Source organism: Xenopus laevis, chromosome 6S, assembly GCF_017654675.1.
Source record: "Xenopus laevis strain J_2021 chromosome 6S, Xenopus_laevis_v10.1, whole genome shotgun sequence".
Lineage (NCBI taxonomy): Eukaryota > Metazoa > Chordata > Amphibia > Anura > Pipidae > Xenopus > Xenopus laevis.
In genome coordinates, this window is record NC_054382.1 from 109,691,982 (window position 1) to 109,718,244 (window position 26,263).

General features: G+C 37.9%; 1 protein-coding gene across 1 annotated transcript; it reads right to left on the bottom strand.

Moving 5' to 3' along the window:
- Nucleotides 1–570: 570 nt before the first annotated feature.
- znf704.S (zinc finger protein 704 S homeolog) lies at nucleotides 571–25,463 on the bottom strand. Its single transcript, XM_041567929.1, has 9 exons — nucleotides 25,018–25,463; nucleotides 20,431–20,675; nucleotides 16,953–17,056; nucleotides 14,891–15,120; nucleotides 13,288–13,388; nucleotides 10,119–10,365; nucleotides 8,395–8,499; nucleotides 6,134–6,225; nucleotides 571–1,206 (listed from the first exon to the last, which is right to left on the bottom strand). The coding sequence occupies exons 1-9, from the start codon at nucleotides 25,240–25,242 to the stop codon at nucleotides 1,095–1,097; spliced, it is 1,461 nt and encodes a 486-aa protein (XP_041423863.1). The 5' UTR covers nucleotides 25,243–25,463; the 3' UTR covers nucleotides 571–1,094.
- Between the last annotated feature and the right edge of the window lie 800 nt (nucleotides 25,464–26,263).

Sequence of the window (26,263 nt, forward strand, 5' to 3'; positions counted from 1 at the left end):
GCAATTTCATTTTCTTGTGTTTCTGGCCCTTTAAGAAATGGATGTTCTCCCATTACTTCCAACCCGTACCTAAAATAGTGAGCTGCACCATTACACTTTAAGTAACTAAAGTTACATTTTGGACGGATTGACACACTTTCTCTCATCTAGTGTCAAGACAAATATCTGTTTGCCCAATAAAGCTCACTCTCTCAGATGTAATACATGTGGTTATGTCTCACTGTTTTCCAGACAGTGAGTTAAAAAACATTTTCACTCATTTGGTTGTTTTCTCCAGCCAGTGGGGCAACTAACTATCCAGTGTTGCTTACTCTTACAGCCTGTGAGTAAGACAGCTGCTTAGTATAGCATATTGATACTGTTTGTGAGTAAGCTCAGTGCCCAGTGTGGTTTGACTCTTACAACCCATGCATGAATTACTGTCACAGCCTGTGAATAATGGTGGCCATACACGGGCCGATAAAAGCTGCTGACAGACTGTGTCGGCAGCTTATTGGCCCGTGTATGGGGGCCCCCGACGGGCTTCCCCGATCGAGATCTGGCCGAAAGTCGCCAAACGACATCGCCAAACGAGCGGATCTATCCATGTATGGGGACCTTAAGACATATAACTGGCCATTATGGCTTAATATCACACCTTGTAATTAAGACAGCTGCTCAGTATGGAACACTCTCCCAGCCAGTGAGTGAAATAGGAGCCTGAAGACAATGAAGTCGAAATAGTGGATATGGCTCACCCACCCATCCAAGTAAACTGTAGTATATTACGAAGTATGACTCATTCTCCAAGGCATTAGGAAAGACAGTTATTCTCCCAGATAGTGACTATGCCTTACTCATAGCCAACAAGCAACACTAAAAGCTGCCCAGTAGGGAATAACTTGTTCTAGCCAAAGAGTTATACAAGTACTAACCACTATGACTCAGACTCCCAGAAGACGTTCACCCAGTATCGTTCAATCTCTCAGACATCGAGTTAGGCATGTTATTTTGGGCCCCAAAAAGCTCATACTTCTACCTTGTAAGAAAGACCAGTGGGCCTAAAGCATCTCGCAATTTTAGTCCGTGATTAACTTAACTGTGCTTTAGTTCTCCTAGTCAGGAAATCTCTGGCAGGCTTTCTTCCAGCGACAGGCTGTACACCACTTATCCCTGTTCTCCATGCCATAAACCTTGCGGCATTTCTTACCTTCCCCACGAGGCTTTCTGGAGAGAGAGAGATAAAAAAAATATAAATATATAAATATATAGCAATATTTTAGGGACACAATTACTTAGCTCGAGTGAAGGAATAGAATAAAAAACACTTAGAATTTCAAAGTATTTTTTTGACTACTTCGACCATCGAATTGGCTATTTCGACATTCGGCTACGGCTTCAAATCGAACAATTCGAATTAAAAATCGTTCGACTATTCGACCATTCGATAGTCTAAGTACTGTCTCTTTAAAAAAAACTTCGACCACCTACTTCGCCACCTAAAACCTACCGAGCATCAATGTTAGCCTATGGGGAAGGTCCCCATAGGCTTTCCTAGCTTTTTTTGATCGAAGGAAAATCGTTCGATCTATGGATTAAAATCCTTCGAATCGTTCGATCGAACGATTTTTCCTTCGATCGTACTAAATGCGGTAAATCCTTTGACTTCGATATTCAAAGTTGAAGGATTTTACTTCGACAGTCGAATATCGATATTCGATATTCGACCCTAAGTAATTGTGCCCCATAGTGTTTGAAATTATTTGATGAAAGTAAATGTATATGTAAATCAAAACTTGACAGCATATTTGATCCTTTATTATGTAGGGGCTTCAATTTTCTTTATTTTTTTTCATTCGGTGCATCCCAATATCTGCAAATTCTTGGACTTTTTACATTTAGCCTCCTTACATTGTTTTTAAAATAAAGAACCCCTGTTTAATATATATATATATATATATATATATATATATATATATATATATATATATATATACTGTATATTATTGGAAAGTGCATTTAAGAGTTTAATTACAACATTCTGTAGTTAATCCCTCACACAAAGAAATCCGATACATTTCTGGTAATATTGTTGGGTAGCCAAAAACTTCTCATATGAATCAAACCTTCATTTTGAGAATACTCTAATTCAGTAAGTATGTTACTTCTACATGAAAGTTTATAACGCTCTTTTTTCAGAAAGGAAGTCAAAATACTACTTTTCCTATTTGTAGACAGGACAGACGCTGGTTGTATTCCTGAGCAATTCCTGCTTAATAGTTTTAGGGATTATTTATCAAAGTCCGAATTTATCTCAATATTTTCTGCTACAAACTCCGATTAAATCCGCTCAGGTTTTTTACACTTATTTATCATTACATTTTCCCGAAAATTTGCTTTGCGGGAAAAAAATCTGATTTTCAAAATTTTTTCAGATTTTTTCATCCAATTTTCACGATTTTTCAGAATTTTCACCCGAAAACTTTGGGGTATTGCACGAATCCCAGCGCACATTAAAAAATCATTGGGACTTCTCCCATTGACTTATATGCAACCTCGACAGGTCTGAGATGCCGGATTTTCAGATTCTGACTTTTCCATCTTCGGGGTTTAATAAATTCCGAAAAATTTGTGATTTCTTTTTTAAAAGTCCGATTTAATAAAAAAATCACGACTTTTTCGTGATTTTTGCATTTGGAGTTTAGTAAATAACCTCCTGATTTTTTGCCATAGGGCTATAGGTAGGAAAGAACATTTTGATGCAGAGGTTCTACCTAAAAGGACAATGGTCAAAATGCTTGGTATGCCGTAGACCTAAGTGAAGGATGACCAACATCTGTAAACATAATAGTTCTGATGAAATTGCTTAAGAAGAATTAACTGATACTGATATTTGAGCCCACAGGCTGAAAAATAAAAACAAAAATGAATGTTACTGCAAGCCAGTTGAGTTATTTAAAACTCTTTTAGGGGCTATGTCTGACCCCAAATAATCAGGTCTCCCAAATTGTTCATTACCTTTATCTCATTAACGGTGGGCATGTTTCTAATAAATATTTATATAACTTTCAGTTTGTAAGCACCTGAAATGCCTCAGAATGATTATACTGTATATATTAAAATATGTTATCCAGATCAAGTAACTGGTGGACCTGTTACTAATGCAAGCAGAACAAGCAGCAAAATACATTTTAAAAAATAAGCTGACTGTAGATTTTAACAGACCAAGATAATTTTATACATTTTCTGGTGGCATGGGCCCAATAAAATATCTACAGTCCCAGATACTGAATACCGAACCGAATCCGAACCCTATATGCAAATTAGGGGAGGGAAGGGGAAAACATTTTTTACTTCCTTGTTTTGGGACAAATAGTCACGCAATTTCCATCCCGCCCCTAATTTGCATACGCAAATTAGTATTCGGTTCGGCCAGGCAATAGGATTCAGCCGAATCCTGCTGAAAAAGGCCGAATCCTGGCCGAATACCGAACTCAATCCTGGATTCGGTGCATCCCTAATTATTATTAGTGTATTATTAATCAACGCCATGTGACACATAGGAATTAGGTGGAATGCCATGGGTTAAACAAAAAATGAGTTAGAAAAGGGAGAAGGTTTTAAAGGTGTGAAGAAAACACAGTAACTATAACAACTTAAATAAGAAGATTGAATACATTATAGGGATCATACCTGGAACCTAGCTATTGTATTATGACATATTATTGTTTTTGGACAATATTTTGGTGTTCTGGTGTTCTATTCTGGAATGATTAAATGATTTAAGATGCTAATTCTTGCCACCCTACAAGTGAATCTACTTCACAGGTATTTATCAATGCCACCCACTTTAGAAATGTAATGGTCACTACTGAATTGGGTTTTGCTGGCTTAGATTTTTCCTGCCGATATCCTTACAGTATAATTGTATTAAATGTGGAATATACCTCGAAAATAATTTATTTATGCTCACCGTCATGCAGTCGATGAGCTAAATTTTAGTACAGGGCTGTGGCTAATAAACAAAGAAAGATACAAACTGAGGTTGATAGAGTCCCACTTTACATTCCGAACACTATAGAGAATAATCTAGTAAGAAAACATTTATCTTGAAGAGACTTTGTGGTGTTGTTGCATATGTGACATAAATGAAATGTCCTGCTAAAATAACGGTACTTGAACATGTCATGGATCCATAATTATGTGGCAGATTCTAGTAGCGAGACTGTAGCATCAATATATTTTTATAAATACAGCATATTACATATATATAACAGTTGCCTCGTGAGGTTAGGTGTCTTCGGAAAACTGTCTTCTCCTGCCTTTCCGCCGGCTAGAATGTAAATTGCCGGCGGGAAGCCAGGGGAAGACAGTTTGGGGAGATTAGTTGTCCCGAAGAAGAGGAGATTTGTTGCCGGCGACAAATCTTCCCGAATCTGTGCATGTGTCTCTGCCCTAAAGGCAGCTGTTACAATTAATACAATTGTTTCTAATATTCTACAGATACTACTGAGAAACTAATTATAGCAACTAAATGTGGCAAATTGTAACAGTTCAGGATGTTCTGGGATCGCTGAGCTGCCAGACTTGATATGCTAGAGACTGGAACATTAAGGGGCAGATTTATCAAAGGTCGAAGTAAACGTTCGAAGTTAAAAACCAGTGAATAGTCCAACTTCGATTCGACGTCGAAATTCGAAGGTAGAATTTTTTTGAAGTACTGTCTCTTTAAAACTTCGACTTCGAGCGAAGCTGCTGAAGTGCTGTTTTAGCCTATGGGGGACCTCCTAGAACCTGTATGGAGGCAATTGTTGGAGTTTGGGAGATCGATGGTCGGAAAAAAAACTTCTAATCGAAGTAGCGATACTTGGAATCGCGCGATTCGAAGTAGGCCCACTTCGACCCCAAAAAACTTCGACCACCATTCGGTTGATCTTTTTGAATTCGAAGTTCGAAGTTTTTTTAACTTCGACCTTTGATAAATATGCCCCTAAAAAACGGTAAAAAATAAAAGATGGAAAGCAATTGAAAAAAGTTTTGTTTATGGTTAACAATCTGAAAACAACTGAACTGAAAAAAGTGTTTGGAAGGTGAACAACCCCTTTAAGTTGATAAATGCAGCATTTTTATTTATCTTAAATAACAATTAAAGTTTAAAAAGAAAACCATAATTAAAATTGAAAATGTAATAAAAGCTTTATCTCATGGAAATAAGTAACTGATCATATTAAGATCACAAATAAATAATCTAGACAATGGGAACACAATTATGAATTAGTTCTTATTCTCAATTCAAATAAACTACTTCAACACCCAGGCCTGTATCTACAGAGAAAGTCAGCTGATAGGGGGCCATTGAAGTGAAGTTTAATTATTTCAGGAATGAAAAAAAATAGCTTTTGTGATTTTTCCCCATAAACAAATTCCTAAAATTACTCGTTTGCCTTTTTTTCATGTATGCTCAAGGCCTTCCTCACCTTTTGTACTGGTATTAATCACGATGTATGTAACTCTGTATGTTCTATGTATGTAATTAATGCAATTTCTTTGTATAAACACATTTATCTTACAGCACTTCACAATATGTTGGCGCTCTAAAAATACATGTTAATAATAATAATAATAATAATTTTTTTGTGATGTACTGTATATGATGTATGTAATAATGTACAGGTCTATTTTGGTTCAGTTTGGAATATTACTTGCTGGCTCGTACATAGATATAACCAAATGATGATGAACATTACTTTGTGTTGGATGATGTGCATACATGCTTCACAATCTGGTTTGGGGTAGAAACAATTATTTCAAGCAGTTTCCAGTTCTTTTTCATGATCACTGGTTTGCAATACAACCCCTAAGGAAGACTGAATTGGTCCAAGTGTGTTACTGGGCTTATTTATTGTATCCTTGTGGGAGTGTGGCACACTTGACAAAGGGTCCTTGATGGCCCAAGTGGTCTCCAAAGTTCCAGGCATGATTCCCATTCTATTGTATGCATGCTGGATGTTTGGTGTTTTAGTGGAGGTGCTTGGGATTAAATCTGATAAAGGTGTAAACTGAGGTCCAACAACATATAGTCACAAATATGTGAACTGAAGGATAATGGTCTAAACATAATACAGTATGTTTTCTTCCTGTAGTACTTATTCACCTCACTCCGATTCCTGTTTTTGGGGGAGAAGACAACAATGTCTGGACTGGCAGTTTAGAATCCCTAATTTCGGTGTAGCTTGACATGGAAACCTAATAAGACAAAAATCACATTTCATAATGCAATTCACAAATGTATGAAGTTTCTGTTTCATTTTACTTATTAACACGACTATGTGAAGGATTCTACTACCGTCATAATAAACTGATGCACCTAACACCAGCCTTGACCAGGAAGTATAGGGTCCCTATGTGCAATGCAGCTGTACAACATTTTGCACACACGCACACACGATTTCCCATGAACCACCCCACATTGTGGGGTTGCAAGTTATGTCCAGTTGAACCCCATCTACTAACAGTCACAATAAATTTACCTGCATTATCTGGTGTAAAATGAACCCTCACTTTAGGGAGCCCACAATTCAGCTGAAGAACATTGCATTGTGGGTAGAAGAAAATTAATTGCACTGAAATTTTGCTTCCTAAGCCCTATGAACAGTTAGAGGCACATTTATCAATGGCGGAATTTCAAATTCATGTGAGTTTTTTTTTAACTCTAATAAATTCGAATATACTTGAAATTCGATTGGGAGGGTATTTAAGAAAATAATCGAATATCTAAAAGTCGAACGAATATTACTGACCCAAAAACTTAAATCAAATTCGAATCGAGTTTTTACTCCGAAAAAAACTTGAATGTCAGGAAGGCTAATAACATTTTCAAATTGGTCACTGGACCTCTCCCATTGACTTATACATAAACTCGACAAGTTTAAGGCTGGAACTACATGGTGCGCGTCCTTCGGATGCAACGCGATGAGAGGAAGTGCAGGCGTCACGTCAGATGTGCCGAAACTACTGTAAGTAATACAAATGTTGCATCTACAAACTGAATGCATCCGACACGACTTTCGGATGAAGACGCAACATGCAGTTTTAACATCCGACAGTCGTGTTGTGTCAGATGCAATCAGTTTGTATATGCAACATTTGTATTCCTTACATTAGATTCAGTGCATCTGATGTGACGCCTTCGCTTGCACTCATCGCGTTGGATCAGAAGGATGCGCACCGTGTAGTTCCAGTCTAAGGTGGCAAATAGTCAAATTCGAATGATTCCCAGGGTATAGGTTTGATAAATCTCGAAATTAAAATTCGAATCGAGTTTGGATAATTCACAATCCCGAAGTTGAGAGTTTTGACTCCACAAAAATTTGAATTCAAATTCGAATTTCCAATTCGACCCTTAATAAATCTGCCGCTTAATGTGTCAGATTTTGGACAGGATTATATTGTATACAAATCTACTGCTAGAGATGAATTTGACTCAGGAAACTAAATACATCTGAGTTCATATTATAAATAATTTATTAAAATAAAAGATGCTGCCTACTGAAAACATTTTTTTCTTTCTGTTAGGGGCAGATTTATCAAGTGAATTCGAGGGAATTTCCGAAGTTAAAAAATTCGAAATTCGAAGTAATTTTTGGATACTTTGACCATTGAATAGGCTACTACGACTTAGACCTTCGATTCGAAGTAAAATCATTTGACAATTCGACCATTCAATAATCGAAGTACTGTCTCTTTAAAAAAACTTCGACTTCAATACTTCGCCAACTTAAACCTTACCGAAATGCTTAGCCTATGGGGACCTTCCAGAGCATATTTCTACGTTTTTGGAAGTCAAAGTAAAATAGTTTGATCGATCGCTGAAATCTTTCGAAACGTTCGATTCGAAGGATTTAATCGTTCGATCGAACAATTTTACTTAGACCGCAAATGGGCAAATTCGATGTAAAAAAGCTTCGACTTCCTATTGGCTAATGTCATGAATGGCATTTTCCACTCTGGACAAAAAAATGTCAGTCAGTGTCGATCTGCCCATAAATGCACAATAGTGGAAATTAACTCTGGATGGCAGATCCCATGTCTGTCGGTTCTTACTGAACTCTGCTGGTGTTTTTTCTTGACATTAGACTTTCTGTTGTCTGGTTTTGACTGGTTCTGACTTTAGTCACAACCAGAACCAGACATGTAGGGTCATATATAAGATTGTTTATGCTTTATGCTTGGTTTGGAGCTAAAAAAAACCTTGTCAAGAAAAACGTAGGCATCTTTTAGGTGCACAAACAATCTGAAATAGGCCCTGTAGTCTGTGAGTAACCACAAAGAACTTTCAAAATGGTGACTGAATGTAAAAGATGAGGAGTGCACTGCTAGTATTTTATAAATGCCTTGTATTAGTTTGCCACTTACCGAAGTTCCAGCAAAAGTAACAGGAGACAGAATCCAAGACATTCCAATGCTATTGCCGTTTGGAAGAATCTTTTTTGGGCCAGGTATTTTTACAGGAGTAGTGGACTGAGAAAAGAGTAATTTTACAATATTACAATCTATTTCACAAACATGGATTATATTTGTTACCACTGGGTTAGACCTCTGCTAGAGGAGCTTTCAACATCGAAACAATAGGGACAATAGCACTAATTATATTGACAATAGCAATAAATAATAATAATAAATAGACAGGCCTTTTTGTAAGCTGTTTCTTCAAATATATAGGATTGGTGGCATCTTTGAGTCATAACCAGATACATTGTTATCTATTAAAGGGCACCTATCACAGCCAAAATCAAACACATATTAATAATCTGACCAGTACAAGCTAAACCTGTTTAATCAAACTACATATATAGTTTTTTGAAAAAACTGCAGGTTTTAAAAAAATCCCTTACTTTGTCAAATGGGTTCTTTCACTGAGGGAGGCCATATTGAGACTCTAACAGAGACTCTAATATGCAAATTTCAGGAGCATGCTCAGATTGTAACACTGCTTTGAGTATTCTACCCAGAATGCCTTGTTTTAGTAAACTCCTCCACTAGAACTATCCACTAGAAGTGCTGCCACCTGCTAACTCCAGCAGGTGGCAGCACTACTGTACAGCAGCTAACACAGGTTTGGCTGATTTGAAAATAGAAGGGTTGATAAGCAAACAAGGAATTTGAACTGAGCATGTGCGAGATTTCAGAGCTACAGTTGGCTGGGAAGATATAGGTAGGAGGAGCCAGTGAAATCCAAGATGCCTGCCTCAGCTAGAACTGCAGTGGAGATAGGGGAGATCTTGCAGAAGGAATAGTGAGCTGATCATTTACATTATACAAACAATTCTAACTGTTTTAAAAATCGGATTTCTTGAACTTTCACATAGTGTATTTACTTAGTAAATGATTCTGGTCATGATTGGTGCCCTTTAAGATTTCTTTCTCATGATGTTTAATACCCCACTGAATACACATCTTAAAGGTCAAAGCATTTACTACATTGTTTTATTGGGGTCCTCTCTGCAATATATGTAACTCTCAAAACACAAGGATAAGGCATAAGGAGATTTAAGACACTTATTTAATGAATCTTTCCTGAAGGATCTTGCAACCCATGGCTGTTTTGAAAAGTCAATGGAATGTTTTGTATTATCTATTTCAGTGATCCCCAACCAGTAGCTCACGATCATCATGTTGCTCTCCAACCCCTTGGCTGTTGCTCTCAGGGTCCTCAAAGCAGGTGCTTATTTTTAAATTCCAGGCTTGAAAGCAAGTTTTAATTGCATAAAAACTAAGTATAGTGCCAAGTAGAGCCTCTTGTAGTCTGCCAGCCCACATAGGGGCTACCAAATAGCCAATCACAGCCCTTATTTGGCACCCAAGGGACTTTTTCATGCTTGCGTTGCTCCCCAACTCTTTTTACATTTGAATGTGGCTCACAGGTAAAAAAGTTTGGGACCCCTGATCTATTTGGTCAATAATTGTGTGTTTGTTTAACTTGCATCAATATTGCAAGCATCATTTATTTTGTTATCGTAGGTGTGTGAACCACAGCAGAGGACTGCATTTTGTAGAATAGACATACGGTAATTATTCAACCTTAATCATTGATATACTGTGCATTCTTTCTAAAATGTAGTAGCTCTTAGCGTGGGTACCTGGTATGCATGATCAGGGTTTATAAAAGAGGAGGTAATGGGAGCTGAGTGGCTAAGTGAAGAATTAGATCTCTCCGTCTTGGCAAACAGAGGTTTGCGTTTTCCTTTTTTAGACGTAGGTGATTGCAGTGACTGAGAAAATGGTGAGAGGTGTTTTAATCCTTCACTGACAGAATCTGTGTTCAGTCTTATTTCTGTATAATAGAAGTCCTCTTCTCCTTCATTCTTATCCGATTCTCCATTATGTCTATTAAAAAAGTAATAAACATCTTTCAAGCTCATACTAGCCATACATTATTATCAATTTTTGTCAGTTTAGAATAATTTTACCCTAGGATCCAATTTGGATGTATTATTGAATGCAGGAATTAACTGTTGCTGTAAGTATTCCGGCTTAGTCTTTTGGTTGATAACATGTTGCAAACGTTATAAAATGTCTGACTTCCTTAAAGTTTTTCAAAGCTTAAAAGAGAACCAAACCCTAAAAATAATTATGGCTAGAAAAGATATATTTTATACACTGAACTTATTGAACTAACTTAAATGTTCAACATCTCTATTGTAGTAATGATCCAGGCCATCAAATTTGTCACAGGAGTTCTCCATCTTGGATTTTGTTAGGAGTGTCAGTGATGCGCACATGCTTATTGTGCTCTGGGCAACTGTTGAGAAGCTAAGCTTAGGGGTCATCACAAATCATGAAACAGGAGGTTTGCCTGTCATAGGAGATGATGATACACGGCTGAATCAGCAGAAAAGAAGATGGGGAGCTACTGGGCATATTTGGAGGCACAGATCTTCACTTCTAGAGCTGTGGTTGCCTTGAGCTGGTATGTAAACCCAAAACATAATGTACAACATTTCTACACTACTTCTTTAGTTAAGCTTTAGTTCCCCTTTAAGAAGGACTGTTCCTGAAATCAGCTGTCGACAGATACGATAGATATAAAGAAGAATATACAGGTATATATGGAGAATTCTGCTGTGAAGTGAAGACAAAAATACTTTTATGCTAAGTCAAGAAAAAGCATGACTAATGACCCCAAGATTCCAGTACTTTCTCCTTTATGTAATTCAGAGAGCATGAAGAATATCGCTTTCTGAGCATACGGTATAACATATGGCTCTAGCCATAAAATGTCAATGTTGTTCTTAAAGCCTTCACTGTAAAGATCTGAAACTCACCCACAAAGGTATGAAATATTACATGAGAGTTGGACATATATGCAGGTGCAGATATATTAAGGGGCAGATTTATCAAGGGTCGAATTTCGAAGTAAAAAATACTTCGAAATTCGACCATCGAATTTAAATACTTCAAATTCGTATATCAAATTCAAACTTTTATCATCGAAAGTAAAATCGTTCGATCGAACGATTAAAACCTTCGATTCGAACAATTTTATCGTACGATCATACGATTTTACTTCGACTTCAAAAAACTTAGAAAAATGCTGTAGAAGGTCCCCTTAGGCTAACATAGCACTTCGGCAGGTTTAATTTGGCGAAGTATTGAAGTCGAAGTTTTTTTTAAAAAAGACAGTACTTCGATTATCGAATGCTAGAATAATCGAACGATTTTTACTTTGAATCAAAGTAAATTCGAAGTCGTAGTATCCTATTCGATGGTCGAAGTATCCAAAAAATTATTTTGAATTTTGAATTTTTTAACTTAGAAAATTCCCTCGAATTCACTTCGACCCTTAGTAAATCTGCCCCTAAAATAGCAAAGATCAAAAGTGTGATTATGTCTTTTCTGATTGCTGTGTTGGCCCCAGAGATATTCCTGAAAGTCATTCTATATCCAAATACAGTATATCGCTGCCATATTATTTGTAGCCTATTCAGGTCTTTGCTTCGATGATTGTGAACATTGATGTTTCTTTTTGGAACTTATCAATTTTACATGGATTGTTTTCTCTTCATATTAATGCTTATTTTTTTCACTAAGAAGTAATGAGGCTCCTCTTGAATGTATATAAAGGAAGAATAAACATTTTGTAATTATTGACAAGTATTTAATTACATCTCTAGCAGACATCTCTGTTAAGAAGCCAGGTCCCCCACAAGTTATAAAAAGCAACTGATAGTTAGGGCCCCTTTTCAAGTTAAAAAAAAAATAATTTTTGGCCAGGATCCCCCATAAAACCATTGGTGGTAAGTGGTACTTATCTTTTAAGGTCATCTTCATTCTCCTCTTCTTCAGCTCAATTTCGTAGACTTCGGCTCCATTCGGCAGCTTTGGATCCATTTGGTGGCTTTCAGCTCATTTCGTGGCCCTTTTATATTGAAAACCACCAGGTCCAGTACGGCTCACCAACCTGATGGTGGCCCTGCTCTAGACTCTTTGCATAGTTAAAGGAATCTATACCCAAAAACAGTTTTTGCATAATGAAAGAAAATGCAATTCCAGCAACTAAAGTTATTTTTGAATTATAGTTTTACAGTTCTTGTACCTGGCTGTTCATATTCTCTTCACCACTGGTTTTGACACCTGATACTAAATCCAGACTTAAAATTATTTATTTTATTTGTAAATGTACAAAAAAAATTAAAACTTTTTCTTAACCTACAGTATATTGCAAAGTTGCTTAGATTTACATTTAGGGGCAGATTTACTAAGCTCGAGTGAAGAATTCGAATGTAAAAAAATTCAAATTTCAAAATATTTTTTTGGGTACTTCGACCATCGAATTCGATCAAATCGAACGATTCGAAGTAAAAATCATTTGACTATTCGACCATTCGATAATGGAAGTACTGTCTCTTTAAAAAATACTTTGACTTCATACTTCGCCACTTTAAACCTACCGAGGTACAATGTTAGCCTATGGAGACCTTCCCCAGCACTTTTCTATGTTTTTTTAGGTCAAATAAAAATCGTTCGATCGATCGATTAAAATCGTTCGAATCGTTCGCTCGATTTTTATTCGATCGTTCGATCGCAGTTTTGCGCTAAAATCCTTCGAATTCGATATTCGAATTTGAAGGATTTTACTTCGAGGGTCGAATTCGAGGGTTTTTTAACCCTCGAAATTCGACCCTTGATAAATCTGCCCCTTAATGTCTTTATTTAAAATAACTGTTTGGGTGATTAGCAATTAGCTCATTATGTTTCTTGCTCTTGGCAATAATAAAAGGATAACCGTAAGAAACTATAATGCTTTACCCCAGATGAATGGTTCTGATATGCTTCTTTATTCCAGCTGATGTGCTCAGAACTTTCTCACATGTCTTCCAGAGACATTTGAACATCACCTTCATGGAATTCTGTAGAAAAACGATGTACAATACAATGTCGATCATTGTAAACATCAGTATCACGTGACATGTTGACTTTCTGGTCTGTAAAATGTTCTATGAAACTCCATTTTTACGTTGCTTTTTTTTTAAGCTAATACATCTATTTTATACTTGGCTACACATTTGCATTAAATCATACAGGTTTTCAATGTGTTTTATTTTACACAATGTACCACAGTGTGATCTTTTCAGGGAAGTTTGTTGAGCTAGGCAAAAGGCTTACATTTAAAGATCTTCCCTACTCTTCGTTTATAGGTTTGATCCCACATATTTAAAGTTATCCTGTCATCGGAAAACATGTTTTTTTCAAAACGCATCAGTTAATAGTGCTACTCCAGCAGAATTCTGCACTGAAATCCATTTCTCAAAAGAGCAAACAGATTTTTTTATATTCAATTTTGAAATCTGACATGGGGCTAGACATATTGTCAATTTCCCAGCTGCCCCTGGTCATGTGACTTGTGCCTGCACTTTAGGAGAGAAATGCTTTCTGGCAGGCTGCTGTTTTTCCTTCTCAATGTAACTGAAGGAGTCTCAGTGGGACATGGGTTTTTACTATTGAGTGTTGTTCTTAGATCTACCAGGCAGCTGTTATCTTGTGTTAGGGAGCTGCTATTTGGTTACCTTCCCATTGTTCTTTTGTTTGGCTGCTGGGGGGGAAAAGGGAGGGCGTGATATCACTCCAACTTGCAGTACAGCAGTAAAGAGTGATTGAAGTTTATCAGAGCACAAGTCACATGACTTGGGGCAGCTGGGAAATTGACAATATGTCTAGCCCCATGTCATATTTCAAAATTAAATATAAAAAAATCTGTTTGCTCTTTTGAATGGATTTCAGTGCAGAAGTCTGATGGAGCAGCACCATTAACTAATGCATTTTGGAAAATGACAGGATCCCTTTAAAAGATATATCTAGCCCCATTTGAAGCAACGTAGGGGGTTCTTCACAGTCAGGACAGTGAGGTTGTTGAATGCTCTGCTGGGTAATGTTGTGATGGCTGATTCAGTTAATGCCTTTAAGAATGGCTTGGATGATTTTTTGGACAGACATAATATCAAAGGCTATTGTGATACTAAACTCTATAGTTAGTATAGGTATGGGTATATAGAATTTAATTAAAAGTAGGGAGGGGTGTGTGTATGGATGCTGGGTTTTCATTTGGAGGGGTTGAACTTGATGGACTTTGTCTTTTTTCAACCCAATTTAACTATGTAACTATGTAACTATGTCAGATTTCAAAATTGAATATAAAAAAATCTGTTTGCTCTTTTGAGAAATGGATTTCAGTGCACAATTCTGCATTTTACTTAGAATTCTGTTTTTCCCATGACAGTATCCCTTTAAGCAAATACTTTGCAGTGAGGGTCCTCTAGTCTACATGTATACACCACAAGAGCTATTTTAGCATCTGTCATTTTACTTTAGTTGTACGGTTTAAAAATGAAGGAAATACAGAAATAGTTCAGACCTTTCTTTTCCTAGGGACGGGTTCATCAAAAAGAAGGCTGCTTGGCTCTACACCTTCAGTGGTATCATCTGTATGATTCAGGGGCTGGAAATACTTAAAGCTGTCAGCAGATAATGGTGGGGGTGGAGTTGAAGGATTAGAGCAGTCACTGGGTGTATTCCAACTCCAGCAATCGCTACTGCTTGTGCTGGATGGAACAAACCCCAATTCTTTCCAAGACCCATTCATATCTGTGAAGAGAAACATAAAAACATTTTAATATATACATCCAGATATAGTAACTATGATTAGGCCATATATGGTGCCATCTTCAAAAGTAGGCATCTTTTTGTTTCCTTTTAATTTTGTGAGATGGTGTAAGAATCATTATACACATAAACGGCAGTCTGTTTTAATAACTAAAAGAAAATTTCAAGAACACGTGGGGCCCTTGAATATCCGTATAGACAGAAAAACAAGGTGCTGTTTAGATGACAGCTAAAGCTGCCATACATCTTAAGCTCCACTTGGTTGGCAAGGTCATCAAACAAGCAGATCTTTGATCGGTCTGAAGGGCCAGAATTGACAGCTTAGATCTTCCTGTGCATGGTTAGTTTATGAGTTGAAGCAGGCTAGGTGCAAAGTAAACCCCTCAAAACTAGGAACACTATGCTGAAAGGTCTGTGGTCAGCTCACATCACTCTCCAAAGGAGTTGTGAACAGTTCACATCACCTTCAACGCACTTAAAGGGATTCTTTCATGATTTTTATGGTGTAGTTTTTATATCTAAATTACACTGCAGAGATTTCACTATACCATGTAAAATCTCATTCCTAACCCAACAAGTGTATGTTTTTAGTTGTGATATTGGTGTAGGTGCCATCTCAGGTCATTTTGCCTGGTCATGTGCTTTCAGAATGAGCCAACACTTTAGGATGGAACTGCTTTCTGGCAGGCTGTTGTCTCTCCTACTCAATGTAACTGAAGGTGTTGCAGTGGAACATGGATCTTTACTATTGAGTGCTGTTCTTATACTGTATCTGCCAGGGAGCAGTTATCTGGTTACCTTACCATTGTTTTGCTGATGGGTAGGGATGGGCACATTTTTTTGCAGCGAAAATTATGTCCATAAACTTGAATGGCGCCTTGCGTAAAAAAAAAATGACGTGTATCATGGGGTCAGCGACATTTCGCCCGTGGCGAATTTTTGCCAAAGTGAAATGGGTCAAATTCGCCCATACCTACTGATGGGCTGCTGGGGGGGAGAAGGGAGGGGGTGATATCACTTCAACTTGCAGTACAGCAGTAAAGAGTGACAGAAGTTTATCAGAGCACAAGTCACGTGACTGGGGGCACCTGAGAAACTGATGTCTAGCCCCATGTAATATTTCAAAATTAAATATAAAAAAATCCGTTTGCTCTTTTGAATGGCTTTCTGTGCAGAAGTCTGATGGAGCAGCACCATTAACTAATGCATTTTGGGGAAAAAAACATGTTTTCCCATGACAGGATCCCTTTAAAAGATTAGAAACAATACCAATGTTCTAGGAGGAAGCTGGCAACTCTTCTTCCTGCTACCACCACTACTCACCATGCTAAATCATACCAATGTATAATGACCAGAGAACCATTCACTTCTCACCCAACACTAGCAGCAATACAATATAGCAAGATTACTGAGATCGCCAGTCCATGTCAGACATAAATATTAAAGTGGAAGCCATACTACATCTTGCTGTCACTGTAGAAAAACACTAAGCATGTCCTCTGCCTATGCAAATGTCCAATAGGTTTGCTTAGATTAATATGTAGAATAATTGATTAGACAGTTGATTTTGGTCGGATTGATTTCCCTGTTTTTTTTGTTTCTTGTTTCAAGAAAATGTAAGAAGTTATTGTCCCCCTGTTTGTGAAATGTAGAGCTGCCATGTTAATCTAAGTCAGACAAGACAGTACTATACTGTAGGATATATCTAATAAATTAATTAATTTGGAGCATAGTTTGTGGGTAAATGGCTATAAGGATAATTCCTTGTTTGATGTGCAGATCTATGTTATTTACAAGGATATTTGTAGCTTTACCAGTAAGTCGCATAGGAGGGCATCGAACCAATGGACTTGTAGACAAACTGGTCAGTACCATTGCAGCTGTCACTTTGTCCATATCTGCTTCACCTTCAAATATTCTAGAATACAGTGAAAACATGTATTTTTTTAAAGGTATGTTGCAAATATTTTGTGCACATCAGCCAGCAGAATGGCCAATTTAACAAGATTATTAGCAGTTATTTGGTCACGTAGCCAATTAAAACCTCATGTCTGCAGGTACATATGTTGAGATACATTAACAATAATAATTATAATAAACACAAATGTAGATTACGAGTTCTTTGCACTCAATATAACTATGCATGAAAGGCTAGCTCTTATGCAGTTTTAGACTTTTAAATTACAGTTGCACATAAGCATTAAGATCATACAAATGTTTCACAGTGAAGTGCATCATCAAATCAGTTTAATCCAATCTGCTCTGTTTGGTCTCATTTTAAAATATCACTTTCAATGCTAGAAGCTGGTTTGATAAATGTGTCAGGTTTACTTTAATTACTTATCAAGGGGAATATTCTTGTTAGCATGTCAAATTGAAGCAATGGCATAATGAACAATTTTATTTTAAAAATACACATTTTGTATTTATCAAGAAAATACGTTAAATATTCCTATAGTATGATTTTCCTGGCTTCAGTTGATGCATATCTTTCAGATTCTGCCTTACTTGAAATAATCACTATTTTGTTCATCCGTCAAAATCTTCCATTTAAACCTGGCAACAGTTGTAGTCAACTTCCAGAGCGAGATCACACCAAAGAAGAAAACTGTTTTAGGGGCAGATTTATCAAAGGTCGAGTTGAATTTTCGAATGAAAACAATTCGAATTTTCAATCTGTTTTTTGAGTACTTCAGCTAGGGAATAGTCCAAATTCGATTCAAATTTGAATAAAATTCGAAAATTCAAATATCGAAATTTATCATGTACTGTCTATTTAAAAACTTCAACTCCGACCATTCGCCATCTTAAACCTGCCGAATTGCTGTTTTAGCCTATGGGGGACCTCCTAGAACCTAGTTGGAGTCAATTGGTGGACTTTTTTTTGGGAAAAATGACAAATCTAATTCAATCGAATGAGCTATTCCTTCGATTCTTACGATTCGAATTAGACCGAATGCGGACCTATTTGATCGGAAACGGCCCTAATTGACCAAAAAAAAAACTTTGACTTAACTTCGGTTGGTCTTTTTGAATTCGAATTTCGAAGTTTTTTCAATTCGAAATTCAATCCTTGATAAATATGCCCCTTATGGTTCACTGGAAACTTAAACCCGCACTTCCCTACCTTCACCAAGTGGCGCAATCTATTGGCCCTTATGTCTGGCTAATTGTCTGGCTGCTTGTTTTTAATTTATGTAATGTTAGACATTTATTCTGATAGGTTGTCTGCGGAAAAAAACTTGCATGCTATCTGCTTAGATCTTGGGGGTCAGTTATCAAAATCTGAATTTATCTAATTATTTTCTGAAATATAATACAAGCAAATCTGCATGGGTTATTTCCCCTTACTTATCAATACATTTTCCTGAAAAATTCCAGTTGGGGGAAAAAACAAAAAAATTTTAGAAAATTCGGATCGTACAAATGCTTTGGATTTTCCGCATGAAAACTACAATTTTTTTCAGATTTTTGTCAAAAATCTTTGGATTATTGCACGAAACCCAGGGGAGATCAGGATCTTCAGGACTTCTCCCATTGACTTATATACAAATTTGGCAGGTCTGAGATGCTGGATTTCCGGATTCTGTCTTTTTCTATCCTCGGGGTATAATAAATCCTGAAAATTTAGATTTTTCTTTTCACAAATACTTCGGATTTTATAGCAAAAAAAACCTTGAATTTTTCGAGTTTTAGGCATTCGGACTTTAATAAATAACCCCCCTAGTGTTCATGCACAAAGCATAAAACGAAGATGTTGCTCAGTGCTGGCTAATATATTCATTAATTAATAAATGCCAAGGCAGCACATTTGTTTGCAAACCTAGAATGGAATTTTACCATTAGAAATATTTTCAATGCAATGGCTTTGAAAGATATTAAATTGTGAGTTTCTTTCAAAAGATTGCTTTATAGATTTGTTATTTTCTTTTTAACAATTATTGAAGATTTTCATGGATGCAGTTTTTTTATGTAGCACCTCTGCATACCATTAATAATCTAGATATGATCCAAGGGTAACAGTCACGTCTGTCTATTGTATTGGCTGTAGTTACACTGTGCGAGTTTTACAGAAAATCAAATAATAGCCACTGTCAAGCCCTGTAAAATATAATCTTTTTGTTGATCAAAGCAAAGTGCCTTATACTTACGTGATTTGTAGTCTAACCAGCAGTGTTTCTGGGGCTGCCCTCTCTGTGTTTAAAGGGAAACTATCGCAGAAATGAAAATTTAATATAAGCTTCAGCATACTGAAATAAGAAACTTTCTAAATACAATCAATTAAACATTCTGCATTGATTCTGAATTAATCAAGTTTATTTTCACTATCCCTCTCTCATCATTTGGTGTCAAACATTCATTCAGATATTCATTGACAGTTAGAGCCAATATATCTTATAGGTAAGCTCCCTTTCCTAGCAGATGCATTGAGCTCACTCAAATAACTGATTCCAGTACAGGTATAGGATCCCTTATCTGGAAACCCGATATCCAGAAAACTACGAATTACGGAATGGCTGTCTCCCATATACTCCATTTTATCCAAATAATCCAAATTTCTAAAAATGATTTCCCTTTTCTCTGTAATAATAAAACAGTAGATTGTACTTGATCCCAACTAAGATATAATTAATCCTTATTGGAAGCAAAACCAGCCTATTGGGTTTATTTAATGTTTAAATGGATTTCTAGTATACTTAAGGCATGAAGACCCAAATTATGGAAAGATCCGTTATCTGGAAAACCCCAGGTCCCGAGCATTCTGGATAACAGGTCCCATACCTGTACAAGTAAAACCTAACAAAATAACTGCATTTTGCACAAATTCTGCATGTAGAGAGACATGATGTCTGGTGATTTTAATAGAGTGAGCTCTAATACATCTTCTAGGCAAAAGGAGCCCCCCTATAAGATATATTCGATCTAACTGTCAATGATTATCTGACACCCAACTGCTGCATGAAGACAGAATGAAGAGAAACAGATGCTGAGAGTGGAATAGTGAGAAACTTGATTATTTCAGAAATGATGCAGAATAATTTAATTGATTGTATTTAGAACTTTTTTTTTAATCTTTATTTATTGTGTTTTTCCTAAATATATTGTATCTTCAGATACTTCTCTAAGGATTAAGATCTAAGTATTTAGAACGTTTCTTATGTCAGCTTATATTAAATTTTCATTTTTGTGAAAGTTCCCCTTTAACTCTTTGACGTTGGAGTGGGTCAAGGGTGGGGGGCTGCATCTGATAGCATCTGCCCCACAGGGCAAAACATCTAACATAATACAAACCTTGCACGAGGGACATCAATACTGGATGAAACCACTTTGCATTTCTGCTCAAGAATTCTTGTGTATTCACCATTCATGTTCTGATCACATTCAAACACTTTGACACCTGGATTATGTTTCACAAATTCTGCTTCCTTCCATTCGTTTGCTTGGTAAGTTGATTTTTCCGATGTGGTGTGTCCAATACGTCTTTTTTCCATGTACTGATTTGTGGATGCTCCAGACTTAGTGTTTGTGCTTGTTCCCTGCAGAACAACATTTTTACACATTACATTCTCTTGTTTTGCATAGAAAATACAAATAGAAAATAGGTGTGATTCACAGCACAGAGCATGTGCAGTGAATCAGCAGAAAAGAAGATGGGGAGCTACTGGGGCATCTTTGGAGACACAGATCTTTACTGCTAAAGGGCTGCGCTTGCCTGGGGCTGGTACAGAAGCCTGAAGCCTAAATGTACAACATTTCTAGCTACTTCTTTAGATTAACTTTCCTTGTCCTTTACGTCTGTGCATGGTATCATGAAATCAGGACATTTTCAAGGCATTTATGAGCACAGTTTTGTACCCACTGGCAGAAAGCTAGTTCTCTGCTATAAATGTGGTGGGTCTTCCAGCAAGGCCATAACCATAAAAAGGATGCTCTGTGGTAGGAGACCCAGGAAAACACACAACTGACAGTCAGGAACATTAGAAAGCCTGACTGGAGGTGGCTAAAAACTCCTGTCTTGTAGATAAACAAGAGCTTTTGGATAAAGAACATCTCTACATTTACCGGAAAAAAGTTGAAACCTTCAAATAAAACATCATCCCTAACATCAAACATGGAGGATGGTGATCTCTAACTTTTACCCATTTTTAAATACACTGCTGAAAATCCCATAGGAATGAAAAGAGAGTGGGTGAGTTTTGGACAGTACTGTTTTTAAATAAAAGGTAAAGTAAGTGCAAATGTGAATGATCTTGTGTATCACCCAGCAGGACAAAGGTTGTTTTATTAGAAGGTCATTTACTTGCTGTAAAGTTGCAGCTCCCAAGTTGTAGTTCTCATTTTATCAAAAACATTGTTTTGTACAATAAGGCTCATCAGGTAATCAGAAGTGAACCATAGTACTGTATAACCATCTTTACTCCTAATATATTTGCAGTGAACGATAAAGTGATGCAGGTGCTGGGATTTGCAGTGCAGGTATGGGATCCGTTACCCAGAAACCCGTTATCTAGAAAGCTCCAAATTACAGAAAGGCCATCTCCCATAGACTCAATTTTCTCAAAATAAATCGAATTCTTAAGAATGATTTCCTTTTTCTCTGTAATAATAAAACAGTACATTGTACTTGATCCCAACTAAGATATAATTAACCCTTATTGGAAGCAGAACCAGCCTATCGGGTTTATTTAATGTTTAAATGATTTTTAAGGTGTGGAGATCCAAATTAGGGAAAGATACATTATCCGTTCTGGATAACTGGTCCCATACCTGTACTGGAACAATTACCATACAGGCTGTTTAGGATTTACTTTACAGCAAAAGCTAACAAACCCTATTCTTGCTTTTTTTGTTTTCTGTTCCCCCTGATCTGCATATGCCCCTGTACTGAGGGTTATAGTTCTGCAATCACTAATTAGATACATGCTGCAGTGTCTATAGTAAGTATAAGCTGATGAGTGAGGATGCTGGAGAGTTAAAAAGCCACGAGTTGACAAGCCCTCCTCTGTTCTTTGTGCAGATATGAGTGCGCAGAACATACTTGTAGGGCTAGTTCAGGAACAGTTACGCAGCCATATGCATGTAATCACTGTGGCTAATATGCTTTTCAAGTAGATACTAGTACAAAATCTTAATTGGAATGCAGAAGTTGTACTTTGATAATTCCATGGATACCCTATTCTTGAAAGTCCTCCCTGCTCTGTGATTGGTCTGCATTAACTGCTATAGTTCTAAGATATTAGCTAAGGTTGCTGGGAGTTGTATTCCAGTATCGGCTGTTCTACAATTACAGTGATCATAACCAGGATTTGTCCAGGACAGACAAATTTGTAGTGACTGATCACCTAGGGAGCTGCAGGCAGGTAATCCCTTCTGGGAGTTGTAGTAGCCATGTCTGAAGAATTACACGGATGTTTTCGGCGCGATCTGACGCGCTGCGACAAAAAGCCGGCGACAAATTGCATGCAACGGAAATAAAGTAAGAGATAGAAATCTTGGATGAAGTTGCATCATGAATCCGGCGCAACACGACTGTCGGATGCAGACACAGCGTGCGATTTGTCGCAGCAAGCCGGATATAGCCAAAAATGTCCGTATAGTCCTACCCTAAATAAAAATCATACACATCTATTGTTAAGGCATCTGATGAGTTTGCATGTAATTGTTTGCAAGATAAGGCTGCACCACTAAAGGCTCTCACACACTGGCAGTTTTTAATGCGTTTGTTTGAAGAGTATTTGAGACGCAGGTTTGAGCTTTCCTAAACGTATTCACTAATTGATTCCATTATATTCTGCCTGTTTGTACTCATGAGCGTTCATGTTGCTTTCGACGCAGCATGCTGCATTTTCCTGCGCTATACATGTGTTCAATGGAATAGAGGGTTGTGTTTGGAACGGACATATATGTGGTTTTCGCGATTAGAATGCATTTGAAAAAACGCATAAAAAAATAGCCCTCACGCACAACTCACCTTTTCCTTGTCTGTGACGGGTATATTAACGCTCACGCTAACCTGGGACACATAATGGTGTGTACACTAGGGGGCCCATTTACTTAGCTCGAGTGAAGGAATAGAGGAAAAAAACTTCGAATTTCGAATGGCTTTTTGGGCTACTTTGAACATCGAATGGGCTACTTCGACCTTCGATTCGAACGATTCGAACTAAAAATCGTTTGACTATTCGACCATTCGATAGTCGAAGTACTGTCTCTTTAAAAAATACTTCGACCCCCTAGTTCGCCACCTAAAACCATAGGAATAGCGCTAAATCCTTCGACTTCGATATTCGCAGTCGAAGGATTTCAATTCGGCAGTCGAATATCGAGGGTTAATTAACCCTCGACATTCGACCCTAGGTAAATTTGCCCCTAGAAGTACTCTCATATAGGACATAGAACAGATTAAGGGCTTCTTTCTCAGAAGTTGGACGGCCAGTTCTTCGCAGATTGTCAGAGGAGAAATCTGAAATTCCTGTACAAGTGAATAGCGATCTGTGGAGTTGTCCCCTGGGGAACCGCCTGTCCACCCTTTGATAAATATGTCCGTCTGTCTCACAGACATGTGCGCTCATTGAAACTTGCACTCTCAGAGATACACAGAGACAGTGGCGTAAATAGTTGTTACTGGGCCCCATAGCAAATTCAATTTAGGGCCCCAAAATATTTATAAGTTGGCCTATTTTACCAAGATATATTAAAATTGCTAATTAATTAGGGTCTCACTGGGCCCCCTACACTCCTGGGCCCCCCTGCAACCGCAGGGTCTGCTTGCTCTATAGTTACGCCCCTGCACAGAGATTAACAAAGACTTCTGTACATGCATACACAGACATGCACTCAGCAGTGCTCTCTCTCACAAAAACTCATATTCACAGAAGCAGAGCTTGCAACAGAAACGCACGCTTACAGACACACCCACTCCAAGCGCACAACAGAGAACGCGTGTCTTTAACACTATGGAACTGATCAAACTGTACATATAGCACATGAATGGGAAAAGTGTGCAAGGGGTTAACAGGTAACCCCCTTAGCGTGGAGTCTTTATTTAGACCCTATTCCTATTTAAATACAGTGTAGAGTATTCAGACCACTGTAGCCTGAAAACATGGTTATTTGAAAAACAAAAAGTGTTTTCCCAAAGAAAATGGGTCCTGGACATGGCACAGCAGAAATGTAAAAAAATATGTTGGTATTCCTTTAAGTGGAGCATACTGTATATTAATTATTCGATGCACAGGGTTATTTTCAGCATCATTATTTCACCATTGTCCTCTATATGCATATGAGGTTTGTATCCTATCTTGTTATTAGAGATATTTCCCTGGAATCACTGCTCGGCGGCAAGCCTTTGTTAGGGCTGTTACTGCGACACATGAAAGGTGGAAAAACTGACATAGAAGTATAGAGCGAGGCGAACACGAGCCATGGGCTGACACCCCCCCCTCTAATGGAAAACACAGCTAAAATGCCTGTGTGCAGAGGGGCTGCCTGCTTTCTGCTACAAAGGGGGTTTATGGATCAGCAGTGTGGGACTTGAAGGCTTTGGAGGCATGCTGGGAGTTGTAGTATAACAGGCTGTGGATGGAGCCCCTTTTATTCAGCAGCTACTGCACTGCAGTGATATAGTTCAGTAGAATGATATTAATCTAAAATCTTTATCTATATAATACACACCTGGGCTTCAGTTACTCCCTAGCACTGACAATTTTGTACTATGAGCTGCCCTGTACTGTGTGCAAACTTATTCCCTTTGTTATAAGGACTGTAATCCCTAGTCACATATACACAGTATCATATATATTTGCTATAGGTTGCAGATCTGCATGAATGTAAGCACCCCTCTCTTTCTTTCTATCTCTCCATTCTGGTTACACCCACCTTTAAGGAGCAGGGCACAGATTGTTCTCCATCGCACGTGGCTCGCTGCTGCTCCACAGCCACTTCTTCTTTATCATTCACTCTCTGCTTCTCAGCCCCCGCCTGGATAACTGCCCCCATTCCCACTCTTTTTCTTGCCCCTTTCATACCCCAATCCTGGGCATCCTCAGAAGTGTTCACCTTACTGCCCAGGACGGACCTTTTGCTTAGGCGACGAGCCTGCATGTTTGTCTATGGGATTGTTCTATTCCCTATCTCCTCCCTCTGGGCACAGACAGCTGCAGCAGCCCCTATATTCTGAACAAACACAGCCTCCTATAGCCTGGGATCCCCTCCAGCTGAGCAGAAACAGCTCCCCACTAACTCCTCACCCTAGCGCTGTGTGGGCTTTCCCAAAGCCCCCAAACCCATCCAAACTGTAGTCCTCAAAATCCTGGACTGGAGTAGCCCATTTCTTTGGAAGGTCAGTGACAGAGAGTAACCGTACACCATATAATTTAAGCTTGTTTTTCATTTAGGCACTGCCAAAGAGAGACAATAAGAAAAAGAATATATTCTGCTACAGTAGACCAAAATATGTTTCAGCAGCACTCCAATGTGTTGATTAAGCTTGATAAAGGGCTGGTTAAGCCTGAAACGTTGCTTCACTTGTTGCACAAATAAATTATTTTTTCACTACATCGGAGCTGCTGAAACATATTTTGGAGTATGGACCGGACCTGAGCAGAGTGAGTCACAGGGGCAAATTCACTAAGAAGCGAAGCGCCGAACGCTAGCGTTAGTTCGCTAGCGTTTGGTATTTTCGTTACTGCGCAAATTCACTAACGAACGCTGGCGTAGTTTCGCTAGTGTTACTTCGCACCCTTACGCCTGGCGAAGTTTCGCTAGCGACGTAACTACGCAAATTTACTAAAGCGCGCAGTGTACTGAACGCTACCTTTTACGCTAGACTTCCTTCGCCACCTCACACCTGGCGAAGCGCAATAGAGTAGATAGGGATTGTTTCAAAAAAAGTCAAAATTTTTTCTAAGTCCCAAAAAACGCTGGCGTGTTTTCTACATGATGGGTGATAGGCTGAAAAAGATCGAAAATTTTTTAGGGGCTCCCCTCCTTCCCCCCTACATTTCCTGACTCATGGCAACTTACCTAGACAGTGGGCACATGTGTAGGGCAAAATAAAAATTTTATTTGATGTTTTGAAGGTTTTCTAGCCATTTGTAGTGCTGATACATATTCCTCCATTGAA

What these genes read in the sequence shown, in the direction of transcription:
- znf704.S (XM_041567929.1), bottom strand. Translation starts at nt 25,242, where the DNA reads ATGCAGGCTCGTCGCCTAAGCAAAAGGTCCGTCCTGGGCAGTAAGGTG. An exon ending in ATTGATGTCCCTCGTGCAAG is followed by an intron (nt 17,057 to 20,430) that starts GTTTGTATTATG and finishes ACTGTATTCTAG; the next exon opens with AATATTTGAAGGTGAAGCAG. An exon ending in CCGTCCCTAGGAAAAGAAAG is followed by an intron (nt 13,389 to 14,890) that starts GTCTGAACTATT and finishes GTTTTTCTACAG; the next exon opens with AATTCCATGAAGGTGATGTT.